The 25,719-nt window shown below is 47.2% G+C and overlaps 1 protein-coding gene across 1 annotated transcript in view; it reads right to left on the bottom strand.

Moving 5' to 3' along the window:
* Positions 1–272: 272 nt before the first annotated feature.
* stab2 (stabilin 2) overlaps positions 273–25,719 on the bottom strand; it is a 43,398-nt gene continuing 17,951 nt past the window's right edge. Inside the window, exons 24-69 of the mRNA XM_038708672.1 lie at positions 25,317–25,410; positions 25,010–25,168; positions 24,413–24,508; positions 24,237–24,329; positions 24,112–24,159; positions 23,107–23,240; positions 22,918–23,020; positions 22,537–22,614; positions 22,352–22,441; positions 22,159–22,266; positions 21,901–22,032; positions 21,691–21,819; positions 21,551–21,613; positions 21,109–21,207; positions 20,833–21,028; positions 20,647–20,742; positions 20,496–20,553; positions 20,340–20,413; positions 15,618–15,743; positions 15,151–15,224; positions 14,976–15,047; positions 13,126–13,245; positions 13,008–13,052; positions 12,841–12,933; positions 12,459–12,614; positions 12,044–12,163; positions 11,824–11,883; positions 9,024–9,200; positions 8,537–8,626; positions 8,311–8,457; positions 7,516–7,575; positions 7,315–7,438; positions 6,796–6,945; positions 6,608–6,712; positions 5,730–5,837; positions 5,366–5,559; positions 5,141–5,282; positions 4,552–4,685; positions 4,090–4,255; positions 2,736–2,842; positions 2,507–2,626; positions 2,278–2,424; positions 1,855–1,965; positions 1,634–1,765; positions 1,140–1,250; positions 273–839 (exon numbers count right to left, since the gene is read on the bottom strand). Of these exons, the coding sequence (XP_038564600.1) occupies positions 780–839; positions 1,140–1,250; positions 1,634–1,765; positions 1,855–1,965; positions 2,278–2,424; positions 2,507–2,626; positions 2,736–2,842; positions 4,090–4,255; positions 4,552–4,685; positions 5,141–5,282; positions 5,366–5,559; positions 5,730–5,837; positions 6,608–6,712; positions 6,796–6,945; positions 7,315–7,438; positions 7,516–7,575; positions 8,311–8,457; positions 8,537–8,626; positions 9,024–9,200; positions 11,824–11,883; positions 12,044–12,163; positions 12,459–12,614; positions 12,841–12,933; positions 13,008–13,052; positions 13,126–13,245; positions 14,976–15,047; positions 15,151–15,224; positions 15,618–15,743; positions 20,340–20,413; positions 20,496–20,553; positions 20,647–20,742; positions 20,833–21,028; positions 21,109–21,207; positions 21,551–21,613; positions 21,691–21,819; positions 21,901–22,032; positions 22,159–22,266; positions 22,352–22,441; positions 22,537–22,614; positions 22,918–23,020; positions 23,107–23,240; positions 24,112–24,159; positions 24,237–24,329; positions 24,413–24,508; positions 25,010–25,168; positions 25,317–25,410 (5,101 nt within the window). The 3' untranslated portion in view covers positions 273–779. The remainder of the gene's footprint in view (positions 840–1,139; positions 1,251–1,633; positions 1,766–1,854; positions 1,966–2,277; positions 2,425–2,506; positions 2,627–2,735; positions 2,843–4,089; positions 4,256–4,551; positions 4,686–5,140; positions 5,283–5,365; positions 5,560–5,729; positions 5,838–6,607; positions 6,713–6,795; positions 6,946–7,314; positions 7,439–7,515; positions 7,576–8,310; positions 8,458–8,536; positions 8,627–9,023; positions 9,201–11,823; positions 11,884–12,043; positions 12,164–12,458; positions 12,615–12,840; positions 12,934–13,007; positions 13,053–13,125; positions 13,246–14,975; positions 15,048–15,150; positions 15,225–15,617; positions 15,744–20,339; positions 20,414–20,495; positions 20,554–20,646; positions 20,743–20,832; positions 21,029–21,108; positions 21,208–21,550; positions 21,614–21,690; positions 21,820–21,900; positions 22,033–22,158; positions 22,267–22,351; positions 22,442–22,536; positions 22,615–22,917; positions 23,021–23,106; positions 23,241–24,111; positions 24,160–24,236; positions 24,330–24,412; positions 24,509–25,009; positions 25,169–25,316; positions 25,411–25,719) is intronic.

Raw genomic sequence — 25,719 nt, 5'->3', positions numbered from 1 at the left:
GGCCCTTCCCCTCCCCCGTTAATGTTTGCACAATTCATTTATTGCACATGTAAATACTTGTATATGTTCTATCAATCTCATATTTTTTAGATATCTTTATATTCATAGGTTTATGTTTATCACCAAATCAAATTCCTTGAATGTATAAAACCAACTTGGCAATAAATCCTAGTGTGATTCTGATTCTGAAACATGAAGCAGTTTGTAAATGTTACTTTAAATTGTTCATAGTTTTTAATCTTTGATGAGAAAAACACTAGAAACACAGAGCGTGAATCTTCAACATGGTTTGATGGTTTATTCAATATTTAACTTCACACTTTTACATGATTCTTCACTTTGTTTTTCATTATCTGCACAAAAATCTCAGTTTAAAATGTTAAATGTCGCATCTGTCCTGACCAGAAATGCAGTTGAAAGAAAGAAAGAAAGTCAAACACACCAAACTGAAGGAGCTCTGTCAGCAGCAGGTTTAAGACACTTTGTGGAACTAAAAGTGTTTTTTATTGTAATCAGGAGGAAAAGAGTTGGCAATCTTCACTAGTGGGATTTAACACAGAAGTGTCATGAATGCATCATCAGTGTTGGTTGACAGGCGGCGTTGAACTGGTGCTACAGTGAGTCCTCATCAGTCGGATGGTTTTGGGAGGCAGTTGGGGTCTCAGGACGCAGTCTGCGATGAACATCGTTTGAAGCTGGTCAGAGGACTTTCAGTCCACAGAGGTATGAAAACAGTTGTGAGGGTTCCAGTCCAGCGGTGAGCAGCAGCAGTTTCTCCCTCAGCCGTCCTGCAGCAGGTCGTACGATCCTCCGTTCACCACCTCGTGTTTGTCCTCCGCCTGCAGACAGACAGTAGGTCTGCAGTTAACACGGCTAACTGCTTCATTCTGTCATACTGTTCTTCTGCTGATCTCCAACAGTCGTCAGGCGTGAAACTATGTGACTTATTTTTAGTATAAATCGTTTGTTCAATAACTGTAAAAATGTCAGCTTCAATATTTAAAACCCCCAAATTGGTTTCATTTGTAAAGACGTGAATTAAGTTTAAAGCAAGCTATTAATGTAATGTAATAACATTTTGATCCAAACGACGTATTGACTGATTCTGTAAGGAAACGACGACTCAGCTGCTGACTCACTGTGACATCAGATGTCTTGGACTCTGCAGGTTCTGGAGCCGCTTCGTAAACCGGGTTAGAGATGCTGCGACTGCAGTCTGCAGGTGGAGCGTCTTCCTCCCCTTCATCCTCCTGTCAGAACAACCAGGTTACACCAATATCATCGAATATCTATAATAACTGAGAAAGGTTACATTAATCAAATGTGTTTTACTGACACTGACAGTATTACACTGCATGTACTAATCCTAATGTGTAAAACATGTTTAACTAACATGTTATAAAAATGTTTATCTTAAACTTAAATTAATGTTTTACTTAGTAAAACACATGTTAGTATAAAACCAATAAATGTCTTATACTAATTTACTTATACTAAGGAATAGTGATATTAACAAGTCTGGTTTTTCACTCTCTTGTGTGCCAGTGGACATTTTCTACTGATCCTCGGGGCAGCAGCTACGTCTCAACTGCACACTGACAGACTACAGACTTAGAACTACCAACAGTCTGACCTTGAAGTAGTGGAACTGGAAGGGCTTAGTGTTGTGGGTGTAGAAGTGGTATCCAACAAAGAGGACTCCGGCCACCAGAACAATCAGCAGCACCACCCCGACTCCCATCCCGGCCTTATGAGCCGCGTGCATCTGCAGAACCAATCGCAGGCCTCCGCTCAGACATGGAGACGCTCAGAATACCAAAAAACTGAATACTGCGTCATTATGACATCACTTACCTCGTGGCGAGGAGGCGGGGCTTTCAGAGGTCCCTGGAGAACATGTATGATCCCGTTTATAGCCAGGATGTCCGATTCTGTGATGAAGCGGTCGTTGATGTAACGGGAAGACTGAGGAGACGACAAAGGTTTCAAACTTCCTGAATCTGGACGTTAAAAACATTAACTACAGAAGGAACCCCACAGAACTTCATTCAAATATCTGCCGTTTCTAGAACCAGTGTAGCGTTAAGAACACATCAGGCTGACAGTGAAGTATGTTTGGTGCACGTTTGAGTCTCAGCCAACCAGGCGGCTGTTAGTGTTTGCTTGTACTGTCTCAGCTGAATCTAAACTGCCAGATATTCATAATTCCTGCCTGAAGGACAGTTTGGCGGGACGGGACGGGGCGCCCCCTAGTGTCCAGCAGCAGTAATAACTGACCAGAGCAGAGGGGTTGAGCAGGTCAGCGACTCCGAGGACGGTCAGACTGCCGACACGAGTTCTGATCCGACTGCCGTTCTTCAGCTGGCTGAGGAGCAGAGCCTGACCCTCCGACAGGTGGAACTCAATGGCCCGCTGAGACAGAGTCTGCGGGGACACATGGACAGGTGAGGACACATGAACAGGTAGAGGTGTAGTACCTGCTGTAAGGTCTTTGAGTGGGACTCACCTGGTTGGCAGGCAGGCCGTTGTTGTCAGGTACAAACAGCGTGGACTGGACCATCACGTCACTGAGACGCTTCACGAACTGCTTCCCCGACTCCGACACCTGGGAGTAGTTCAGGATTTGCTGCAGAAGAAAAATGAAGCCCCATCTGACCTCAGACTGACCTCCTAAGCATGTGACGGGTCATGTGACTCGGCTATGAACAACACTGTTAGACGGCGAGTGCACTCACTGTGAGGAAGTTGGAGAAGGTCGGTGTGGATTCGAGGACCTGCAGCAGGTTTCCTACACAGCTGAAACCGTCTCCAAGGTAACCGGGTTTACACTCACACTTCACCTCTGAAACAGAACAAATATCAGCTGATTACTGATGATCACTACATCAGACAACACGTCGGATCAACACAATTTAGGTTACGACATCATTTCGGACGATAACAAGAAAAACAAGTTTGTTATGTGAAGTTCACTCAAAGACGTTTTACTTGGTCTCTATATGATTATATATATATACTGTATATTTATTCTTATAAATGTAATTATGACTGTGGCAGTTTTTTAATCGCAAAGATAAACTGACAAAACACATTCGTTGTCATTGACCTCTGACCTGTTTAATCCTCGTTCATCCTAATAGTTTTTTGCACGTTTGTGTTTTTCTCTTCTTGCTGTTATATTGTCACGAGATGTTAACTCATAATACCTTGTATGTTGACATGACTGCAACAAAAAAACTTGTAAGGACAGTTCCCAATAATTACATAATCATTTCATACTGTTCCTGTTCCTTAAAATGTATTACACTTGGCAAAAAACTTATACTGTCACAATCCAAGTAGAAAAGCTGTAAAAGATATTTGTTATATACCGTAAAACTTTGAATAATAGCTTTTTTTTGCTAAAATCACTGAATTGACCCTGCCTATATTTGGGACAGGCCTTTAATTCCTTTTGCACAAAACTGAAACTACCATGAAGCAGTTTAGTTATTTCAAACAGAATAATACTCAATAATAATAATAATCATGTGCAGCATGTCCATACTGACATATGTTTAAACCTTAATATTTGTATTAATGATCTGAGCAGCTTAGAAGCAGCCAAAGCGGCGGTTTAAGAGGTTTTCTACATCCAAAGTACTTCTATAAAATCAGACCTTCATTTTGTTGTTAATGTTTTGTTTTTTCTCTTTTGCTCTTTCTTGTATACTGTCACTAGAGGGCACTGTTCCTTTAGTTCAGTAGCGCTAACCTAAAACCTTTGTAATAAAATAATAAAAGTAATAAAAATAAATTATCATGAGACCATCAGACAAGAAAACAGATTTAGGTTGAGTTAAAAACAAAATACTGATTCTATGACAATGAGAAAACTAAAATAATTCCACCACATCTCTCCAGGTCAGATCTGTTATTTGTCCCTTTACAGTAAACATCACTTTGTCATCAATCATCCATAGAAATGACGTATTTGACATAAACGGTATCTTTGCTCTTTGACCAATGAGTGAAAACCAGGTGTGGCCTGTTCTTTAATTCAGTAAACTCCCTTCACTTGACACTTTTCCCCTCCACTTCCTCTCTCACCCTTCATCCGGTAGCAGAACGTGTCCCAGGTCTCGCTGAGGTTTTTGCGGGTGCCGTAGTCCACAATGCCCACGTGTCCAAAGCCACAGAGGGGGTTGGAGTAGGTGGTGGGGTACGCCACCCGGGCCTGGTCCAGCCAGCCAGCCGCACACATGTTCAACCCACCCTAGAGATCAACAGGACCAGCAGACAGCAGCTTTAAACAGAGTCCACATGAGACGCTCTAGTATCTGGGTCAGCAGGATGGTCTATGTGGGACCGAGTCAGAATAAACGACAGTGTGCGTGACCCAGAGCAGCAGGGAGGCTCACTGATGGCTTTCAAATAAATAATAATAACACACAAGACTTGTTACAAATACAAAAGGACACAACAGAAAACACTACAGGAAGCAACTCTTAATAACCTAAACACAAACATACATCTCCTATGAACTGCTGTATTTGTGTTGTGTTCACTGACCTGCTGAGCGTAGGACAGCTGAGTGTAGGTAGCCAGGCTGCCTCCCTCTGCAGCGCAGGCCTGTTGAGCTTCTGTGTAGTTCAGCTTGTACTGACCTTTATGTGAACGGTAGTGAAACACACCGAGCGTCGCGTCTGCACACAAACACACACACGTTACACCAGCAGACTGTTGCTCTGATTAATGTTAAATAATAAAGAAGACGGACTTTCTTTCAGTACCTCTTCCTGACTGGTCCCCCTTAGTAAAAGTTTTTCAGTTGTAAGTGATGGTTTTATTACTGATTCATTCCCAATACTTCAGTTATCAGATCACCGTTTGGGTTGCCAGGTTGATACTTGCTTTGTTGGATACAGAACATCTAAACTAAAATTCATTAATTAAAACAACTTATTAACAGTTACAACTGCAGACTAGGAATCATTTATCAATGACTTAACTATTGTAATAAATGGAATACGTACCAACGTTGGAACGCTGTAAACTACTTGTTATGTCCCTTTACTGATAACTTTATTAATGGGCCAGGGAGGTCAACATGGGTCAATGTCCAATGAGATTGAACCACAGCACTGTGTTATCCAGGTACCTTCAAAGTGGAGGTCCGTACATTTGGCGTCTTGATGACATCGTCCGTTGTCTTGGAGACAGCGGCTGACTGGCAGCTGTTTCACCTGGCAGGTGAGTCCGTCTCCGATGTAGTTGTCCTTACAAGTGCACTTCCTCTTCCCCTGTTGACACAGACAGTTCAGGTGTTGCTGCAACCAACAGGTGTGATGGTGTAAACCAGTAAAGTACATCACGCTCTTCTCACCGGGGCCGTCATGGTGCAGGTGGCGTGTTCGTGGCAGCCTCCGTTGTCTCCGGAGACGCAGGGGTCGATGGGCTGACAGGTGAACCCGTCTCCAGAGTGACCTTTAGGACAGGTGCAGCTCACCTTTTCTCCTGTCTGAGAACACCTGGCTCCTTTAGCACAACCGCCGTTCCAGAACAGACACATGTCTTCCGCTACAGAGAGACAGAGATATCATTCTATAGTTCCCGCAATGCTTTGCATGTCAACAGGAAGTTTAATGTTGCCATGGAAACAGTGAGTTAGAGTTAGATCACGACGTCCTCGGGAAGAGGAACACCGAATGATTCAACACCTGTTTCACGTCTGAGTTCTGTGGATTTACCTGTACAGGTGAATCCGTCTCCCTCATAAAATGGCCGACACACACAGGTGTTGTTTTCTCGGCACACGGCTTTTATAGAACATGGCGGAGAACACTGAAAGACTTCAGCTGCAGGAAACAGAGACCATGTATGAACGACGATTACACAACACACTGTTTCACACACACACAACAGCAGAAGACAGCAGTGCAACAGTAACGTGAATCTAACGTCATCTTTAGGTCTCTTGTGTACAAAACACTAATAACACTATTCACATTTTACACACTAAAGAGCTGCACAGTCCATCTACACGCAACAAAATGCTCTTCAACATTTTCATACTTCACGTACGTTGTATATTTAGAATCAGTAATCTCTGATTTTTATCCTTTACATGTTTCTGCCCATCATCAACACTGCAAAGCTGCAAACACATTTAATCTGTTGGACACACAGCAGGTAAAGTTTATCTATAGGTGTTGTTTTAGTGACTCAGTTTTATTCTTTTCATTGATCCTGTTTTTATCTTGCTGCCTGCTGGGCTGGATCAAGTGACCCATGTTACAGGAAGTGAGGAAGCAGCTTGAATTTCTCTTGTTGCTGCTGAACTTTGTGACGTCAGTTTGTTCGTCTGTTGGCGCTTTTGACTGTCTTGTTTTTAAGATACTAATAACTAACTTCCTCTTGCTGTACTTCTGCTGCATGAGATCAATGAGGTTTATCTGATGATTATATCCAAAGCTCTCACGCACACATTCACACCTGGATGCTACCAGCTGCTGGTCTGACCATCGGGACGGGAGGAACCGGGGATCGAACCACCGACCCTGTGATTAGTGGCGACCTCCTGAGACACCTCTGGTCAGAATAAGAAGAAGATAGTTCTTGAACTCACCCTGCGGGGTCTCACAGCGTTCTCCGGTCCAACCGGGCTCACAGAAACACACGCCTGTACCTTTCCGCCCGTCGTCACATGACCCGTGTTCTGAACAGTTACAGGCTGAGAACCAGACCAAGAAAACAAACGGTCAGGATCAGAAAACCTGCAGACATCAGACAGGAAACACTCTGACTGCTGCTCACCTTGACAGGCGAATCCGTGGAATCCAGCACTGCACAGCTCGCAGGCCACGCCCTCAAAACCCGCATCACAAGTACAGGTACCGTTACCAAGGTGCCCGTCGTCACATTTACCACGGTTACTGCAGGGAGAGCCGACCCCGCCGGGACAGACTGGAGAGAGAAAGGCCATCGTTATAGAGGAAATTCTAAATATTAATGAACAATGAAAACATATTTATTCAAACTCCTTCAGAGTCGTATGGAAGCCGAAACAGTCGCGCTGTAGAGACCTGCTAAAGATCAGCTCGCACGAATGAGAACACGTGAAATTTTAACTCGCACGCTCTTAAAAATGGTCGCAGTCTGGAGCCCTGGCGTGAAATTAAAGTTTGCCTTGAGAGAAGTTTGAGTTTCAGTATCTCAGAAATAGTAAAGTTAGGCGCTTCCTGTCTTCCTGGAGGGACTGTGGTTTTTATTAAATGGCTCTCTGCTGTTGTTAAATCTGGAAGATGGTTTCTATCCAGCAGACGCTCGTCTCACCCAAACAGTCTCGTCCATAGTAACCATGGCAACACTTCGGCTGCCAGAAGTTGATGGCGCAGACGCTGCGGCAGCCGGTGTTTTTAGTGACGTAGGCGGTGGGAAGGTCGCAGCGCTGAACCTCCTGGAGACCAAACAAAGAGAAGGAATCAGAGACAGGTTCCTGACAGACCTGGTTCATGAACAGAGGACGACTCAGACCTTTAGTTTGGACTCTTTGGGGCAGCGGGAGGTCGAGGAGGAGCACAGTCGACAGCTCATCTGCCACAGAAGAAGAAACAGAAAGAGAAAAGTCAGAGCTGTTGGGTCAGACTTAGTGACCGTACAGCTAATCCTTCATGAAAACCTCTGAGACACTCTGTAAACTACTACAAAACACAGAAGCACCGTGTGAAGCTAATGGTTGTCCAGTTAATCAGCTGACTTCCTTCAGCCTTAAAAACACAGGATTACTGTGGAAAAGTTCTTTGTGAGCAGCAGAACCAGACGGGGAGGTTAGAGGCTCAGGAAACCTGTGCAGGTGTGATCAGAGCTCTGCTCAGGTCCACGTTTCTCTTTTATAAATCCTTTATTCTAAAAGACTGTTTTGATTTCTTTGAGCTATAAATCTAGTAAGTCAATACTGCGTCTTACTGTTGCCTATGGGCGTGTTGCTACGATCCTGTTATGCGTGAAATACCGGGTCATGTGTGGTTTATCAACCGGTGCTGCTAACATTGGCCAGCTCGCTGTTACCTTGACTTGTAATAATAAAAATAAAACGCATCCAACTCCTTTCCTAGTTTTGTTAACAGACGTCCTGAGCTCCAACTTTCGAGGTAAATGGAAAGCAGCAATAGTCTACCCATCTGCCACCTCAGGATTTCCTCAGCGGTAGAGTACGGGCTCCTTTCTGGTAGGCCAGACTGATAAAATGGTGGTATGTGCAGTCTTGGTAGATTCCAGCTAGTCTTTGGGTGTGTTACGGATTTAGCAAACAGTAAGGTGAGGATTTACCTGAATGTCAAAGGTCGTCTGTTCATCACAGCGTCCTCCGAGGCTGGGCGGGGTCAGCAGGCAGTCGATCCCGTAGGCGATCCCACCAGTAAAGATGAGGTGTCTCTGAACGATCCGGCACTTTCCATCATTAACAAAGATTTCTCCCTGTTTAAAGAAGAAACAGCCCGATCAGTGAGTGCTGGCTCACAACTCTTCCTCTTCGTTTGTTTTCTGTTGTACTTACGATGTTGTCTGTTCCTCCACAGCTGAACGAGAGCGGTGAACCCTGCAGAGTCCGAGCCGAGTCCAGATGGATCAAACCTTCAGCATAAATCTGAGTGAGGGGAAGAAAAGTTTGAGGACAAACAGAGGCTGGACGGTTGATGCTGCTGCACAAAACACCACAGCTTTCAGATCCTCCTGGTGGTTGAACCACCACCTCAGTCCAGGTTTGCTGCCAACCCCCCTAAACTTTACTTTGTCCAGTCTTTTATTAAGATCACAAATTGAAGATCTCATTATCTATGAACAAAGATTTTGCAGTGATACATGGTTTTATGTGAAAAAACCTTATTTTCCACCAGCTGATTTCATTAAATGCAGACGATGCACAATTCTACCTCCATATGAATCCCATAGATTACTGAATGCTGTATTTCCCCCCAAGTCATTTCTAACTGCCTTGTTCTGAAGCACCTTGTAGCATCTGTTATTATTTTAATCTTCCTCACCTTCTGGGCCTGCAGGATGTGGTACTTCATGTACTCCACAAGCTGTGGTCGGTTGTCTTTGTGGAACAGGAAGTCCTTCTGCTCCTGCGGCAGAGACGCCATGACGCCATCTGAAGGCAAGAAGACGGTCACGGGCTGGTACATCCCATCATTCACCAGGTTCATCACTCCTGTGTCCTGATACAATTATACACAGATCATCACTGTGTGAATGAAACATGTAGTTCACTGTTTAACAAGAGATCTCCGAGTTCCCCTCAGTTCAGTCATCATTATGCACAAGCTGCAGGGGGGGGTAGCGAAAATTGGCTTAATTAAAGAAATAATATGCAAATTTGGTGAACAAAGCCCCTGAATTACACTTTTGTATTTGCGTCCCCTTTTCGAGACTCGGCACATTGTCATGGTGGAGAGGCTTTTTGTTCCTTGGTGACCCTGGTCACCCATTGGTCCCCCGAGGCAAACTAATCCATAATCCATAATGGGAGGCCAGAGCCTCCACATAGAGTTGGGATCACCTCTGCAGCACCAGCACTGAAGCCAAACTCCATGGAAAGGGACTAGAGTCTCTCCTTGTCTTATAGCGTTCAAGGTATCTGACCGTCTCGGAGTCTCTGGACCTGTGGACTCCACAGTTCTGCTGGTGGGTTTCATCTCATCTGGGGCGCGTTTGAGAAACCTGCACGAGGGTGATTAGGAGGAACGGCATGCTGCCCCATGTTTTTCATGGATTTTCACTAAGAAACCTTGTTAGTTCAGTGTAGCTGATACCTGAATCTTTCAGGCCCAAGATCAATGACCACCTTTGTGTCATGGGCTCTCCAACACTCATAAAGAGCTGGTGGTGGTGGTCAGCTGGTGGTGACATGGATCAGGTGGTGGGGGAGGCTGTTGGACAGACCTGGGATGAGCCCAAGGGGGCAACATTCAGATCCTCCAGGTGGAGGCCGGGGAACTGTTTTCAGATCCTCCAGGTGGAGGCCGGGGAACTGTTTTCAGATCCTCCAGGTGGAGAGCAGGGAACTGTTTTCAGATCCTCCAGGTGGAGGCCAGGGAACTGTTTTCAGATCCTCCAGGTGGAGGCCAGGGAACTGTTTTCTGATCCTCCAGGTGGAGGCCAGGGAACTGTTTTCAGATCCTCCAGGTGGAGGCCAGGGAACTGTTTTCAGATCCTCCAGGTGGAGAGCAGGGAACTGTTTTCAGATCCTCCAGGTGGAGGCCAGGGAACTGTTTTCAGATCCTCCAGGTGGAGGCCAGGGAACTGTTTTCTGATCCTCCAGGTGGAGAGCGGGGAACTGTTTTCAGATCCTCCAGGTGGAGGCCAGGGAACTGTTTTCTGATCCTCCAGGTGGAGAGCGGGGAACTGTTTTCAGATCCTCCAGGTGGAGGCCAGGGAACTGTTTTCTGATCCTCCAGGTGGAGGCCGGGGAACTGTTTTCTGATCCTCCAGGTGGAGGCCGGGGAACTGTTTTCTGATCCTCCAGGTGGAGGCCGGGGAACTGTTTTCTGATCCTCCAGGTGGAGGCCGGGGAACTGTTTTCAGATCCTCCAGGTGGAGGCCGGGGAACTGTTTTCAGATCCTCCAGGTGGAGAGCGGGGAACTGTTTTCAGATCCTCCAGGTGGAGGCCGGGGAACTGTTTTCTGATCCTCCAGGTGGAGGCCGGGGAACTGTTTTCTGATCCTCCAGGTGGAGGCCAGGGAACTGTTTTCAGATCCTCCAGGTGGAGGCCGGGGAACTGTTTTCAGATCCTCCAGGTGGAGGCCAGGGAACTGTTTTCTGATCCTCCAGGTGGAGGCCGGGGAACTGTTTTCTGATCCTCCAGGTGGAGGCCGGGGAACTGTTTTCAGATCCTCCAGGTGGAGCCAGGGAACTGTTTTCAGATCCTCCAGGTGGAGGCCGGGGAACTGTTTTCAGATCCTCCAGGTGGAGGCCAGGGAACTGTTTTCTGATCCTCCAGGTGGAGGCCGGGGAACTGTTTTCAGATCCTCCAGGTGGAAGCCAGGGAACTGTTTTCAGATCCTCCAGGTGGAGGCCGGGGAACTGTTTTCTGATCCTCCAGGTGGAGGCCGGGGAACTGTTTTCAGATCCTCCAGGTGGAGGCCAGGGAACTGTTTTCTGATCCTCCAGGTGGAGGCCGGGGAACTGTTTTCAGATCCTCCAGGTGGAGGCCAGGGAACTGTTTTCTGATCCTCCAGGTGGAGGCCGGGGAACTGTTTTCAGATCCTCCAGGTGGAAGCCAGGGAACTGTTTTCAGATCCTCCAGGTGGAGGCCGGGGAACTGTTTTCAGATCCTCCAGGTGGAGGCCGGGGAACTGTTTTCAGATCCTCCAGGTGGAAGCCAGGGAACTGTTTTCAGATCCTCCAGGTGGAAGCCAGGGAACTGTTTTCTGATCCTCCAGGTGGAGGCCAGGGAACTGTTTTCAGATCCTCCAGGTGGAGGCCGGGGAACTGTTTTTCTGATCCTCCAGGTGGAGAGCGGGGAACTGTTTTCAGATTGCAATTGTAAGTCACTTTGGATAAAAGCGTCAGTAAATGTAAATGTAAGTGGTGGTAAATGGATGCATGGAATTTTGTCCTCAGAGATAAACGAGTGAATGTAAATAAGCTTGGAGACGTGGAGCGTTTTACAGGGATTTATATGTCATATGTCTCTGATCCAAATCAAACTGGATTAATCCTGATAACTGAAAGCTGTTGTTTTGGAAAAAGAAATTAAGTCATTAGAATGAATAAATGACCAAAACATGTCCTGAACCATGACGGGCTTCTTCATCACACCAACGTTTCTAAAGTCTTACCTCGAGCAGTTTGTAGAAGGTCTTGTAACCATGACGATCAGCCACATCAGTCAGGTTCAGCTGTGGTAAATCCAGCAGGAAAACAGAATAAAACTTCTAAATCAATCATTGAAACTACTCAAACATCAGAGGATAACAGTTTGTTATTTTACATCACATTCTAAAATGATCAATCAGAAACTAATGAATGGATTAATCTGCAGCCGTGTTGTGCACTTACAGGAACATCCGACTCCTTTTCAGTAGGAGGAAACAGAATCCTGTTGATCTCATGAAAGATCCCGTTAATGCTGGGGCCGTCGCTGTACGTCACTGTAGCTTGGTTGATGAAGATGCTGTCCTGAAAACATCCGACATACAAACAGACCAAAGGACATTCTTTTGTCCCTCATTCATGCTTCATTCAACAACAGAAATCTAAAACATCAGACAGAGACCCGCCCTGCATCACACAGGCATCTGACCAAATCAGTGATGTGATCACTACAAGATGCAGCAGCACATTCTCTGATCTATAAATACACTGGTTCTAAAAATACGGGACTGTTAACATGGTCATTTTCCCAGAAATAATCCCGGTGACCTCCGTCCTGAAGGCTACAGCCCTGAGATGAACCTGGACACTGATTGGTCACCTGGGTGGACCTGGTCGTCAGGACGAGTCCAGACAGAGAAGTCAGATTCCGAGGTCGGCTCAGGTCAGCGGGCCCCAGAGTGTGACACATGACGATGTGGCTGCGCAGGACGGCGCCGGCTTTTTCTATATATTTGGCCGACAACAACGGTTTCATCTGAAACGAAAAAACACAAAGAAATAAAGTCGGAGCATAGAAACTGAAAACCCAAGGCGTTCTCATCTTAGCGTCCGTATGAATCGCCACCGTTTGCTACGTCGCAGCAACACAAAGGAGGCTAACTCTACCTGCTAGACTGTCACATAACTGTTACGCTAGCTAACGCAGCTAAGATGCTAAAGATTTAGTCTCTTCAGAAGAAGCAAGGACTGAGGTGAGTCACCTTGCCGGCACCGTTTTTGTCTGCTGCGTAGGCGTCTGTGTTCGGAGCGAAGACGGTGAACGGGCCGCGACCGTTCAGAGAAACCTCCACCATCTGAAACAGAGATCATACTTCAGCTTGTCTATTTCACCAGCAGGAGGCGTCAGATGAAACGTCTCTTGACTCACCATCAGCCCGAGGTAAAAGTCTCTCAGCCCCCTCCTCACGATTTGCTGCAGAGAGTCGGCAGTTAGTTTAAAGTCCACTGGTTATCATATTATCTAATGTGGGGGGGTAGCAGCTCACCTTCCCCACCGTGCCTCTGCAAACGAGACCGTCTCCCACAAAGTTACCGATACAGCTGCAGGTACGAACTCCTGGACCCGTCATGTTGCACCTGGCGTACTCGTGACAGCCGCCATTTTTCTGGAACACAACAAAAGGATGATGAAAGCAACAGACTGAGTCACATCAACGCTTTATCAGACTCATGACATCTAATACCCTGCAGTACTTTTACCCTGCAGTACTTTTACCCTGCAGTACCTTTACCCTGCAGTACCTTTACCCTGCAGTACCTTTACCCTGCAGTACTTTTACCCTGCAGTACCTTTACCCTGCAGTACTTTTACCCTGCAGTACCTTTACCCTGCAGTACTTTTACCCTGCAGTACTTTTACCCTGCAGTACCTTTACCCTGCAGTACTTTTACCCTACAGTACCTTTACCCTGCAGTACTTTTACCCTGCAGTACTTTTACCCTGCAGTACCTTTACCCTGCAGTACCTTTACCCTGCAGTACTTTTACCCTACAGTACCTTTACCCTGCAGTACGTTTACCCTGCAGTACCTTTACCCTGCAGTACTTTTACCCTGCAGTACCTTTACCCTGCAGTACCTTTACCCTGCAGTACTTTTACCCTGCAGTACCTTTACCCTGCAGTACCTTTACCCTGCAGTACCTTTACCCTGCAGTACTTTTACCCTGCAGTACTTTTACCCTGCAGTACGTTTACCCTGCAGTACTTTTACCCTGCAGTACCTTTACTCTGCAGTACCTTTACCCTGCAGTACTTTTACCCTGCAGTACTTTTACCCTGCAGTACTTTTACCCTGCAGTACCTTTACCCTGCAGTACTTTTACCCTGCAGTACTTTTACCCTACAGTACCTTTACCCTGCAGTACTTTTACCCTGCAGTACGTTTACCCTGCAGTACTTTTACCCTGCAGTACCTTTACCCTGCAGTACTTTTACCCTGCAGTACCTTTACCCTGCAGTACTTTTACCCTGCAGTACCTTTACCCTGCAGTACCTTTACCCTGCAGTACCTTTACCCTGCAGTACTTTTACCCTGCAGTACTTTTACCCTGCAGTACCTTTACCCTGCAGTACCTTTACCCTGCAGTACTTTTACCCTGCAGTACTTTTACCCTGCAGTACTTTACCCTGCAGTACCTTTACCCTGCAGTACTTTTACCCTGCAGTACGTTTACCCTGCAGTACTTTTACCCTGCAGTACCTTTACCCTGCAGTACCTTTACCCTGCAGTACTTTTACCCTGCAGTACTTTTACCCTACAGTACCTTTACCCTGCAGTACTTTTACCCTGCAGTACTTTTACCCTACAGTACCTTTACCCTGCAGTACTTTTACCCTGCAGTACTTTTACCCTACAGTACCTTTACCCTACAGTACCTTTACCCTACAGTACCTTTACCCTGCAGTACCTTTACCCTACAGTACTTTTACCCTACAGTACCTTTACCCTGCAGTACTTTTACCCTGCAGTACCTTTACCCTGCAGTACGTTTACCCTGCAGTACGTTTACCCTGCAGTACTTTTACCCTGCAGTACCTTTACCCTGCAGTACCTTTACCCTGCAGTACGTTTACCCTGCAGTACTTTTACCCTGCAGTACTTTTACCCTGCAGTACTTTTACCCTGCAGTACCTTTACCCTGCAGTACGTTTACCCTGCAGTACGTTTACCCTGCAGTACGTTTACCCTACAGTACCTTTACCCTGCAGTACCTTTACCCTGCAGTACTTTTACCCTGCAGTACTAAACTGACATCAAATAATTCCGAAATGAAACTTAATCATTGTCCAAACAACGACTGACGCAGTTTGAATCTGAGTCGAGACAAAACTCACCTTTCGACACAAGTTGATCATCATGCAGTTCTGCCCGTCACCTGAGTAACCTTCACTGCAGACGCAGGAAGTCTGAGTTAAAGAGAACAGTAAACGTGAGAGCAGTGAGCGCCTCACCGTCAGCACACATCGGCTTGTATTAAACCTTCAGGTCCGAGAATAAATCCCTTTTTACTTTGTTTGGTCCGACATGAACACATTCTGCGTCCGAGTGGCAGCCGCCGTTTCCTTCCAGACAGGGATTTATTTCTGTAGGAGAAACACAAAACTCCTGCAACACTCAAACACATCACACGACAGATTCACTCTGAGCACAGACCGACATCATGCTGTGTTGAAGAAGACTTGAAACTAGCGACTGAGACCAGAAACTCATCAGGAAAGTGTTTACTGAGGGAATAAATCAGCTGACAAGTAGAAACAGTTTCTCAGAGACTTCTATACAATCAGGTGGAGTCGCCCCCTGCTGGTTTGAGGGACTTCAGCACTGACTTCATTTCTCAGACCCTGAGGTTCCAGCTTGGGCTGGATGAGACTAAAGGACTCCTGGGTTGTTACTCAGCAGGGTTTGAACACGTGAACCTAGTAAATTGAAAAAATTCTTTAAAGATTACAAAAGAATAATAAAAACAGTGAACCTACCGACACACACGACTCCATCACCAGAGTAACCGCTGTTACAGACGCAGTCTCTTCGGCCGGGTCGGGTCCTCTTACAGACCGCATACAGACTGCAGCCGCCATTATCCACCAGACACGGGTCTTTAGCTGCAAACATCACCATCATCATCGTCACCATCACAATCACCACCATCACCACCATCACCACCACCATCACCACCATCACCTCCATCATCACCACCATCATCAGCACCATCACCACCACCGCCATCACCACCACCATCACCACCACCACCATCACCTCCATCATCACCACCATCATCAGCACCATCACCACCACCGCCATCACCACCACCATTACCACCATCATCACCACCATCACCACCATCACCTCCATCATCACCACCATCATCAGCACCATCACCACCACCGCCATCACCACCACCATTACCACCACCATCACCACCACCGCCATCACCACCACCATTACCACCATCATCATCACCACCTCCACCACCACCACCATCACCTCCATCATCAGCACCATCACCACCACCATTACCACCATCATCATCACCACCACCATCACCATCACCTCCACCACCTCCATCATCACCACCATCATCAGCACCATCACCATCACCTCCACCACCTCCATCATCACCACCATCACCACCACCGCCATCACCACCACCATTACCACCACCATCACCACCACCGCCATCACCACCACCATTACCACCATCATCATCACCACCACCACCACCACCACCATCACCTCCATCATCAGCACCATCACCACCACCATTACCACCATCATCATCACCACCACCATCACCATCACCTCCACCACCTCCATCATCACCACCATCATCAGCACCATCACCATCACCTCCACCACCTCCATCATCACCACCATCATCAGCACCACCACCATCACCTCCACCACCTCCATCATCACCACCATCATCAGCACCATCACCATCACCTCCACCATCACCATCACCTCCACCACCACCATCATCAGCACCATCATCAGCACCATCACCACCACCACCATCACCACCACCATCACCTCCACCACCTCCATCATCACCACCATCATCAGCACCATCACCACCACCACCATCACCATCACCTCCACCACCTCCATCATCACCACCATCATCAGCACCATCACCACCACCATTACCACCATCATCACCACCACCACCACCACCACCATCACCACCACCATCACCTCCATCATCAGCACCATCGCCACCACCAATACCACCATCATCATCACCACCACCATCACCATCACCTCCACCACCTCCATCATCACCACCATCATCAGCACCACCACCATCACCTCCACCACCTCCATCATCACCACCATCATCAGCACCATCACCACCATCATCACCACCTTCACCACCATCATCAGCACCATCACCCCCACCATCATCATCACCACCACCATCATCACCACCATCACCATCACTACCATAATCATCACCACCACCACCATCACCACCATCACCACCACCACAATCATCACCACCATCATCACCACCATCATCACCTCCACCACCACCATCACCATCATTACCATCATCACCACCACCATTATCATCATCACCACCACCATCAACACCATCACCACCACCATCATCACCACCACCATCACCTCCACCACCACCATCACCAGCACCACCACCACAATCATCACCACCACAATCATCACCACCATCACCACCACCAGCACCACCATCACTAACATCATCACCACCATCATCACCTCCACCACCTCCATCACCATCACCACCATCACAATCACCACCACCATCACACCACCATTATCATCATCACCACCACCATCAACACCATCACCACCACCATCATCACCACCACCATCACCTCCACCACCACCATCACCAGCACCACCATCACCACCATCATCATCACCACCATCATCACCATCATCACCACCACCATCATCATCGCCACCACAATCATCACCATCACCAGCACCACCACCACCACCATCACCACCATCATCATCACCACCATCATCATCATCACCAGCACCACCACCATCATCACCACCACCATCATCATCACCATCACAACCATCACCACCACCATCATCACCACCACCATCATCATCACAACCATCACCACCACCATCATCATCACCATCACAACCATCACCACCACCATCATCATCACCATCACAATCACCACCACCATCACACCACCATTATCATCATCACCACCACCATCATCACCACCACCATCAACACCATCATCACCTCCACCACCACCATCACCATCATTACCATCATCACCACCACCATTATCATCATCACCACCACCATCAACACCATCACCACCACCATCATCACCACCACCATCACCTCCACCACCACCATCACCAGCACCACCACCACAATCATCACCACCACAATCATCACCACCATCACCACCACCAGCACCACCATCACTAACATCATCACCACCATCATCACCTCCACCACCTCCATCACCATCACCACCATCACAATCACCACCACCATCACACCACCATCATCATCACCACCACCATCAACACCATCACCACCACCATCATCACCACCACCATCACCTCCACCACCACCATCACCAGCACCACCATCACCACCATCATCATCATCACCACCATCATCACCATCATCACCACCACCATCATCATCACCACCACAATCATCACCATCACCAGCACCACCACCACCACCATCACCACCATCATCATCACCACCATCATCATCATCACCAGCACCACCACCATCATCACCACCACCATCATCATCACCATCACAACCATCACCACCACCATCATCACCACCACCATCATCATCACAACCATCACCACCACCATCATCATCACCATCACAACCATCACCACCACCATCATCATCACCATCACAATCACCACCACCATCACACCACCATTATCATCATCACCACCACCATCATCACCACCACCATCAACACCATCACCAGCACCACTACCATCATCATCACCACCACCATCACCTCCACCACCACCACCACAATCATCACCACCACAATCACCACCATCATCATCATCACCAGCACCATCATCACCACCACCATCATCATCACAACCATCACCACCACCATCATCACCACTATCATCATCACCATCACCACCACCATCACTACCATCACCACCTCCACCACCACCACCTCCACCATCATCACCACCACCACCACCATCATCACCACCACATCATCAGCTCCACCATCACCATCATCACCATCATCATCACCACCATCATCACCACCATCACAATCACCACCACAATCATCACCACCACCATCATCATCACCACCACCATCATCATCATCACCACCACCATCACAACCATCACCATCATCACCACCACCACCACTATCATCATCACCATCATCACCACCACCATCATCACCATCATCACCACCATCATCATCATCACATCATCAACCCCACCACCATCACCACCATCATCATCACCACCACCATCACTACCATCATCATTACCATCACCACCATCATTACCATTACCACCATCATCACCACCACCATCATCATCACCAACACCATCATCATCACCATCACTACCATCATCATCACCACCATCATCACCATCACTACCATCATCATCACCACCATCATTACCATCACCACCATCATCACCACCACCATCATCACCATCACTACCATCATCACCACCACCATCATCACCATCACTACCATCATCATCACCACCATCATCACCACCATCACTACCATCATCACCTCCACCACCACCACCACCATCATCACCATCATCACCACCATCATCATCATCACATCATCAACCCCACCATCATTACCATCACCACCATCATTACCACCATCATCACCATCATCACCACCACCATCACCATCATCACCACCATCATCATCATCATCACCATCATCACCACCACCATCATCATCATCACCACCATCATTACCATCACCACCATCATTACCACCATCATCACCATCATCACCACCATCATCATCACCACCATCATTACCATCACCACCATCATTACCACCATCATCACCATCATCACCACCATCATCATCATCACATCATCAACCCCACCACCATCACCACCATGATCATCACCATCACCATCATTACCATCACCACCTTCATTACCATCACCACCACCATCATCATCATCACCACCATCATTACCATCACCACCATCATTACCACCATCATCACATCATCAACCCCACCACCATCACCACCATCATCATCACCATCACCATCATCATCACCACCACCATCACCATCATCACCACCATCATCATCATCACCATCATCACCACCACCATCATCATCATCACCACCATCATTACCACCATCATCACCACCATCATCATCACCATCACCATCATTACCATCACCACCATCATCACCACCACCATCACCATCATCACCACCATCATCATCATCACCATCATCACCACCACCATCATCATCATCACCACCATCATTACCACCATCATCACCACCATCATCATCACCATCACCATCATTACCATCACCACCATCATCACCATCATCACCACCATCATCATCACCATCACCATCATTACCATCACCACCATCATCACCACCACCACCACCACCTCCACCACCATCACCATCACTACCATCAACTGATTGTTGTTACCTTGACAGTAGGTCCCGTTTCCTTCAAATCCAGCAGCACAGAGACACTGAGGGCCGGACGGTCTGGTCACGCAGCTGTCAGAGAGGAAGCAGAGAACAGGAAGTAAAACCTCCTGAAGGGGGCGATGCAGCACCCCGACAGTTTGTGGTGACTTACTTTGCACTGGTGTGACATTTCACCGAACCACACATCTCGTCAGCTTTGGACTCGATCTCTGCAACAGACACAAACCCTTTCTCTCGTATCATTAGGATTTTTTGGACCGGATACTGATGCGGTCTGAATCAGTGTGAACTTATGAGCATACTTTCGTCACAGAGGACTCCTCTCCAGCCAACGTCACACTCGCACGTCCCGTCGCCTTTCAGCCCTTCATCACAGCGACCGTTTTTACAGCTGCACTCTAAAAATAAATCAGCGTGAGGGAGGAAGGAACAGACGGATTTGTATTTGAGGTAATGTTTACTGTGTCGGGTGTTTCAGGTGGACCTACCCTGATCACAGTGGACTCCATATTTCCCGCTCTGGCAGGTCTCACAGGCCGTCCCATTGAAGCCTTTGTTACACTGACAGAGTCCGGTCCCGTTGGTCCCGTCCACGCAGAGTCCGTTCCCGAAGCAGGGCTGACCCTTCGGCCCGGGACACGGCTCACAGTGCTCCCCGAAAAACCCTCCACAACACCTCCGCACCTGGAAACAGAAGAGTTAGCTAGTTATTGTCGTCTTTGTCTCGTGTTTTACTTTAGTTTCTGACAGCAGGAGAGACGCACGATGTTCTTCTGGAGGCAGGTGGCTTTGCAGCCGATGGTCAGCAGGCGCTCTCCTTCAAACTTCCGACTGAGCATACATTTCCTCCTCTTCGTCGATTTCTGCAGAGAACAGGAAGATTACTATCACATGAGAAACAAATGTTGACACTGAGCTGCAGTTCAGCGCAGTACTCTGTGAGCCGGGATCCGCACATGTGAAACTGAAAGTTTTGTTTTAGTTTTTGTTATTTCCTGTTTCTTGAGATGCTTCTATGAAAAACCATTTGAATTTTTTCACTAGCACAACATCCAAATTCCCAAATAAACCAAAACAATCTGTCTTTTTGCTTTTCTGACAGCAGCTGGTATTTATAGAATCCAGCCTTTCAGTTGTTAGGTCTGAAGCCTTCTGTGCAGAACCGCAATGCTCTGAGTGATTCTCAGCTGATCTGAAGGTTCTTACGTCTAGGACGGTGGAGTTGGGGCAGATTTTGCTTTGAGGGAACAAACAGTCCAGACAGCTTCCCTGTGGAGGAAGAGGAGAGGGTGATCAGCGAGCAGCTGGTGAGTCTGTGGGCAGGTGCAGGTCTCAGGTGAGTTTACCAGGACTCTCCGGTATTTGGCCTCGTCGCAGCGATTCCTGTTGATCTGCAGAACGGCGGTCAGACCGTGGATCACTCCGTTACCGCTCAGGATGTTGGAGGAGTTTATCTGAGCATCGTTCACAAACAGCTGCATGAGAAACAGACAGAGTTATTTCCATGCGTCCCGTGATGATACTGATCACTGATGATCCACATGTCTGATCCAGACCTTCCCGTCTCGGGGGACGAAGCTGAGCTGGAAGGAGAAACCCAGCAGCGTCTCTTTGTATCCTCCAGGCTGAAGGTCGGTCTTCAGCAGACGCTCCGATGCCACCACATGGTAACGGGTCGTATTCACATCCTGTTTACGGCAACAAAATAAAAGCACATTTAAAAAAATGCTTCTTCTGAAATACACGTTTGATAGGCTGAGAGGAGAACAGCTGCAGTATGAAATGGCTGATAAACAAAAGGATCTCCTCTCTACCAGGGCAGTTGCAGCCATTTTCTGGAGGTAATCGTTGACGGCGGCGTTTGTTGGAGCGAAGACGGTGAACTCGTCTGCCTGTTCGATCTCCTCTGTTAGGTTGTAATCCTGAACAAAAGACAGACTGTGAACAGGCGGCACACATCTGGATCCAGAGTGAAAGCTGAGAAGAAACGTGGCGGCGAGCTCGTACGATCAGATACGACGTGAACAGAGAGAAGTCCGGCCTCAGGGAGAGCGTCGCCAGCAGACCTTCACTCCGCTTCCTGTCAGGAACCAGAACCTGGAGACACAAAGAAAAGCGTCTTCGTCTGTGGTATCAGAGCATCGTTAGCATCGTTAGCATCGTTAGCATTGTTAGCATCATTAGCTCGGTACCTTATCAATGACGTGGATCAGTCCGTTGGTCGCGGCTATGTTCGGTGTGGTGATGGTCGCTCCTCCAACAGACGTGACCTGATGGAACAAACGTGCTGAATCAAACCGCTCACTGTCGAAGGAAAGTTTCTTTCTTTTTTTATTTCACACCTGCTTCCTAGTTTCCCGCCGACAAAGCCCCTTTAAATTGAACGTTTCAGACAGATTCCTTCTACAAGGCGTCTTATAGAATGGGATTTGTAGTCCTCAATAAATAAAACCGTCTCAATCAGCGCAGGTTAGAAGATGTTTAAGTCAAAATGTGGGTATTTTACCTAAATATGCCCTAAACCTGGCTTTGGGTGCAGAAATGAGAGTAAACCGTCACCTGTGTGGACTCACCTCATTGGTCGTTGAAACGGGAAGTGTTGTCTTGAGTAGGGACGTGAGAGAGGAAACGCCGCTCAGGCTGGATAAAGGAAAGGTACCCGGGATCATGTGATTTCTGTGACAGAGGACATTGAGAATAACATTTCCAGTCCTCAAATAAAAACATCTGACTTCTAAAATAAAAGAGTTTCCAGCTGTAACCTGACGAGACTCGGCAGGTTTCCATTCATGGTCCAGAAGGTTTTGTCCTCTGAAGACATTTTGGCGACGGCAGCTGAGGACGGAACCATGAGGGTGAAGTTCTGATCCGGCAGAGACAAAGACAGACCGGACTTCTGGGAAGCAAAGAAAGACATCGTCTCTGAGGCAGCAAGCAGGAAAACGCTGAGAAGGAAGGTTTGTTCAGGCCGGTTTAAATCCCAATACACAAACACGTCTTCACTAATGTCAGTGTGCTAATTTAAGTTCTACGTGTCCATGTAAATACTTCTGAGCAGCGATTATATCTGCACAGAAATTTGTGATTTGGTTTTATTGTCTAAACTTTTGGTAACCACTACATGCATGGGTCAGTTCTGAGCTGCTTCTCGCAAAATGTTTAAACTTTGTAAGTATGGACGTGTTACACATCGTTAGATCAGTTAGAGTCTCCACTATTCAATCGAAGAAAGTGAACAAGTAATATTCATACTGGATGAAATAAATACTTTATTAGCAGCGTAGTTCCAGTCTCTGCTGAGTGAGAGTTTGGTGCAAACTGAATTAAAATAGTTTGCAGTTTCTGTTACTATGAGAGAGACGCTGTTGTTGAGCTGCAGTTTCTGAGATGCTGTCAGTACATGTGTGTTATTGTGCTGTATGAAAATGCTCTGGTTTAGTTGCTGTTCAGTTGTGGTTCCATGCTGCAGAAATACTTGGGGTTTCATAAACACATACATGCATATACTGTATAAATACATGATCCGTGCCAATTTAGCGTGTTTCCAGCGAGTTGCAGTTGACTTTACATTTACTCATTTGGCAGAAGCTTTCTTCCAAAGCCAGAAAGGAGAAACACGTATGTAAATGTGTGATCTATGTGATGTCCACATGCCTCACCCTGTTCACTCCCCTTCACTGTTTCATTATCTAGTTGATAACTGACTGATGAACTGATTTGGTTGCAGTTGCTGGTCTGGACTCTGGGTCATGTTTTCAGGTACTCACAGATGTCCAGGTGAAGAACTCGGAGGAGTCTGGAAGAGCCATCAGCTCCTGGAAGCATCAGGAAGACAAACTCAGGTCTGGTCATGGACATACAGAAACACTGTTGGACATTTCAGGACTCTCACCTGTCCGACGGTGCCGTAACATATCTGTCCGTTTCCGACATATCCGTCATCACAAACACACGTCCACTGAGAGGACAGCAGGCGGCAGCTGGCCTGCAGACAGACGTGGATTTGTTCTTGGACTTCATCAGAAAACAGACTCGACAGTTTGATAGAGGAATATCAGTGTTGCTCACCATGTAGTGACAGCCTTCGTTCCCTGTCACACACTGATTGACAGCTTCACAGTCTCGCCCGTTGCCTTTGTAGCCGGCTTTACACGTACAGTCGCTCTGCAGGTTTAACAAACAACACAAGAAGGAGTTTGTTTCTGTTGAAGGACGAAGTTACTGAACTCTGCTCCTGCCTCTGCTTTATTATTTTAATGTACATGGTGACGCCTGCAGACAGCAAGCTACAAAGGCTTAAAGGCTCCAGAGACTCTGTGCCATCTTTGGTTTGACACGTCTTCTCCTATCAACAGATCCATGGTTGGTGTCTGCGTGGACATACGTCCAGAAGTCCAACTCCTAATGACTTTACACTGTTTCTCCTAATCATCATGTTCAGGTGTTCAACAGTAATCAATTGATGCTCGTCTGTTTCCACTGTGAGAGTCTGCAGCTCCATAAGAACATTATACTTCCTGATTGCATCCACCAAAGCATTGTGGGAAATGTAGTGTCCATAACATTTATTCCAAATAGAAAGACAAAAAATTATTAGATTTTCTTGTTTTCAGTTTGTCTCATCATCATGTGAATAAAGACACTGAACAGGTCAGGAGAAATCACCTGTCCAGGTCCCACGTAGATGCAGGTGGCGTTGGGGTGGCAGCCTCCTCGGTCAGGATCATTGCAGTTGTTGATTGGCTGACACTCGTCTCCGTCCTCCCTCCACCCGGCCAGACACTGACAGGAGTGATTACCTGGTCCTGTCTTTATACATTTAGCCTGCAGGGGGAGCAGCACAGCTCAAAGTCCCACACAAAGACCGCAGACGGACTGGACATCAAGGTTTATTAAAAACATACATTTATACTCTGATTTATATCTTGTCCTAAAGCTGCAGTAATTATTTCAGAGTTTAATAAATACGTACGTTCAGGCTGCAGCCGCCCCGGAGAGGTGGCGCGCAGGGGTCTGACTCCACACAGGTGATACCGTCACCCTGGTAACCAGGTTTACATACACACCTGAAAACACACACAGCAGACACAACGAATAATAAAAAAAGTCTGGTATCATGAGGTGACAGGTGGACCTCTGCCACACCAAAAACACTGACGGCTCCGTTAACAAAAGCAAATGAGTTCTACTTAAACCAGATATCCAACGAGGGTTAAAATCAAGGGCAACTGGACTTGGTTGAAGATACTGGAAGACGTTCCGTCCCTCATCCAAAGGACTTCTTCAGTTCTGACTGACTGGCAGGGAAACTCAGCTATTTAACCTCAGTGGGGTCGTTGGCCCGGGTCATCGATACCGCTGGTTCGTTAGTGTTC

This window comes from Micropterus salmoides, unplaced genomic scaffold (genome assembly GCF_014851395.1).
Source record: "Micropterus salmoides isolate LMB-PRFRI ecotype aquatic unplaced genomic scaffold, ASM1485139v1 Ms_hic_scaffold_9, whole genome shotgun sequence".
NCBI lineage: Eukaryota > Metazoa > Chordata > Actinopteri > Centrarchiformes > Centrarchidae > Micropterus > Micropterus salmoides.
Note: the sequence above shows the minus strand (reverse complement) of the source record. Positions and strands in the feature narration are given on the sequence as shown.